The sequence below is a fragment of the Amblyomma maculatum genome, chromosome 3, assembly GCF_055883805.1.
Source record: "Amblyomma maculatum isolate TAMU_Amacu chromosome 3, ASM5588380v1, whole genome shotgun sequence".
NCBI lineage: Eukaryota > Metazoa > Arthropoda > Arachnida > Ixodida > Ixodidae > Amblyomma > Amblyomma maculatum.
Window position 1 is genome coordinate 61,439,276 of NC_139346.1, and position 1,316 is coordinate 61,440,591.

The window sequence follows — 1,316 nt, forward strand, 5'->3', positions numbered from 1 at the left end:
TGCGTGCTGCCGATGATCCAGGCCACGCACAGGACGGCTCAAGGCAAGTCTCTGCAGGGGGAGGTGGTTTGTACTGGAGCTCCGCCAGGAAAGATGCCTCGATGCGGGATGCTTCTCTAGCCATGTCATCGAAGTCCGCGAACTGGCGACGCCGGAGATGTATCGGACACGTGTAGTGACTGTTATCAGTGCCGATGCGTATCAGTGATGCGCAGTAGAGACAGCGCGCGTGTTCGTGCCTTTATAAACTGTGCTGGCAATAAACGTCATCATTCTTGCAATGACCGTGCTGCTGTACGCGTCGTCCCTTCGAGCGGCTACATGGTGTCAGAAGTGGCCCTTTGAGGCCTGAAGGAAATCGTTCCTGAGTCCGGTGCGCCATGGCCCTGCTGAAGACACCGGAGCCTTTGCGGCTGACTGGTAATGTAGCAGAAAATTGGAAGCGTTTTAAGCAGAAGTTTGAGTTATATCTGCAGGCGACGGCACCTACGGACCAGCCGAAAACAGAAGCAGCCAAGGCAGCACTCCTGTTGAGCGTTGCGGGCTACGACGCTTTGGACGTCTTCAACAACTTCCAGTTTGAGTTGAATGAAGAAAAGGACTACAGCACCGTGGTGAGAAAATTTGATGCCTATTGTGCCGAAGTTAGCAACGAAGTGCATGAGAGATACCTATTCCGTTCAAGAAAGCAAGCGGAGGGCGAACCATTTGAAAGGTTTATTCGCGACCTGAAAAAGCAAGCAGCACAGTGTAACTTTGGCACGTTGCAAGAATCAATGATTAGGGACCAGATAGTGTTCGGCACGCTTAATCATCGACTACGCGAGAAAATGCTTCGAGATAACCAACTGACTTTGCAAAAGGCAGCAGAAATGTGCAGAGCAGCAGAAACGGTAGCCCAGCGGAACGAAATATGGCGCAAAGGGGACGAATGTGTCGACACGATTTCGAAGCGCCCGGCTCCTGCAAATGAGCGGAAAGAAGTTAAAGCATCTTTTCATTGTAGTAAGTGCAACCGCTGGCACAAGCCCAAACAATGCCCAGCCTTCGGTAAGAAGTGTCGCTTGTGTCACAAGGCGAACCATTTTGCAAGTGCCTGTGCGTCTGCAAGGGTGAGTGAAGTAAGGGAACTGGAAGAAGAGGACTTTGACACTTTAGAGGTCACCACCGCAAGACGAGAAAGGGATTGGATGGTCAAGGCTCAAGTTCGTAACTGCGAGGTCAGATTTAAGGTAGACACCGGATCGCAGGCAAGCCTGCTTCCCATGTCTGTTTACAAAAAAACTGCGGGGAGCAGAGGAGCTGAAGCCGACTAA

General features: G+C 51.5%; 1 protein-coding gene across 1 annotated transcript; it reads left to right on the forward strand.

The window, feature by feature from the left end:
• The first annotated feature begins 380 nt into the window (after window positions 1-380).
• Window positions 381-1,316, forward strand: LOC146194862 (uncharacterized). The gene has a single exon (XM_084596654.1). It carries the CDS (start codon window positions 381-383, stop codon window positions 1,314-1,316), a length of 936 nt encoding a protein of 311 aa, XP_084452780.1.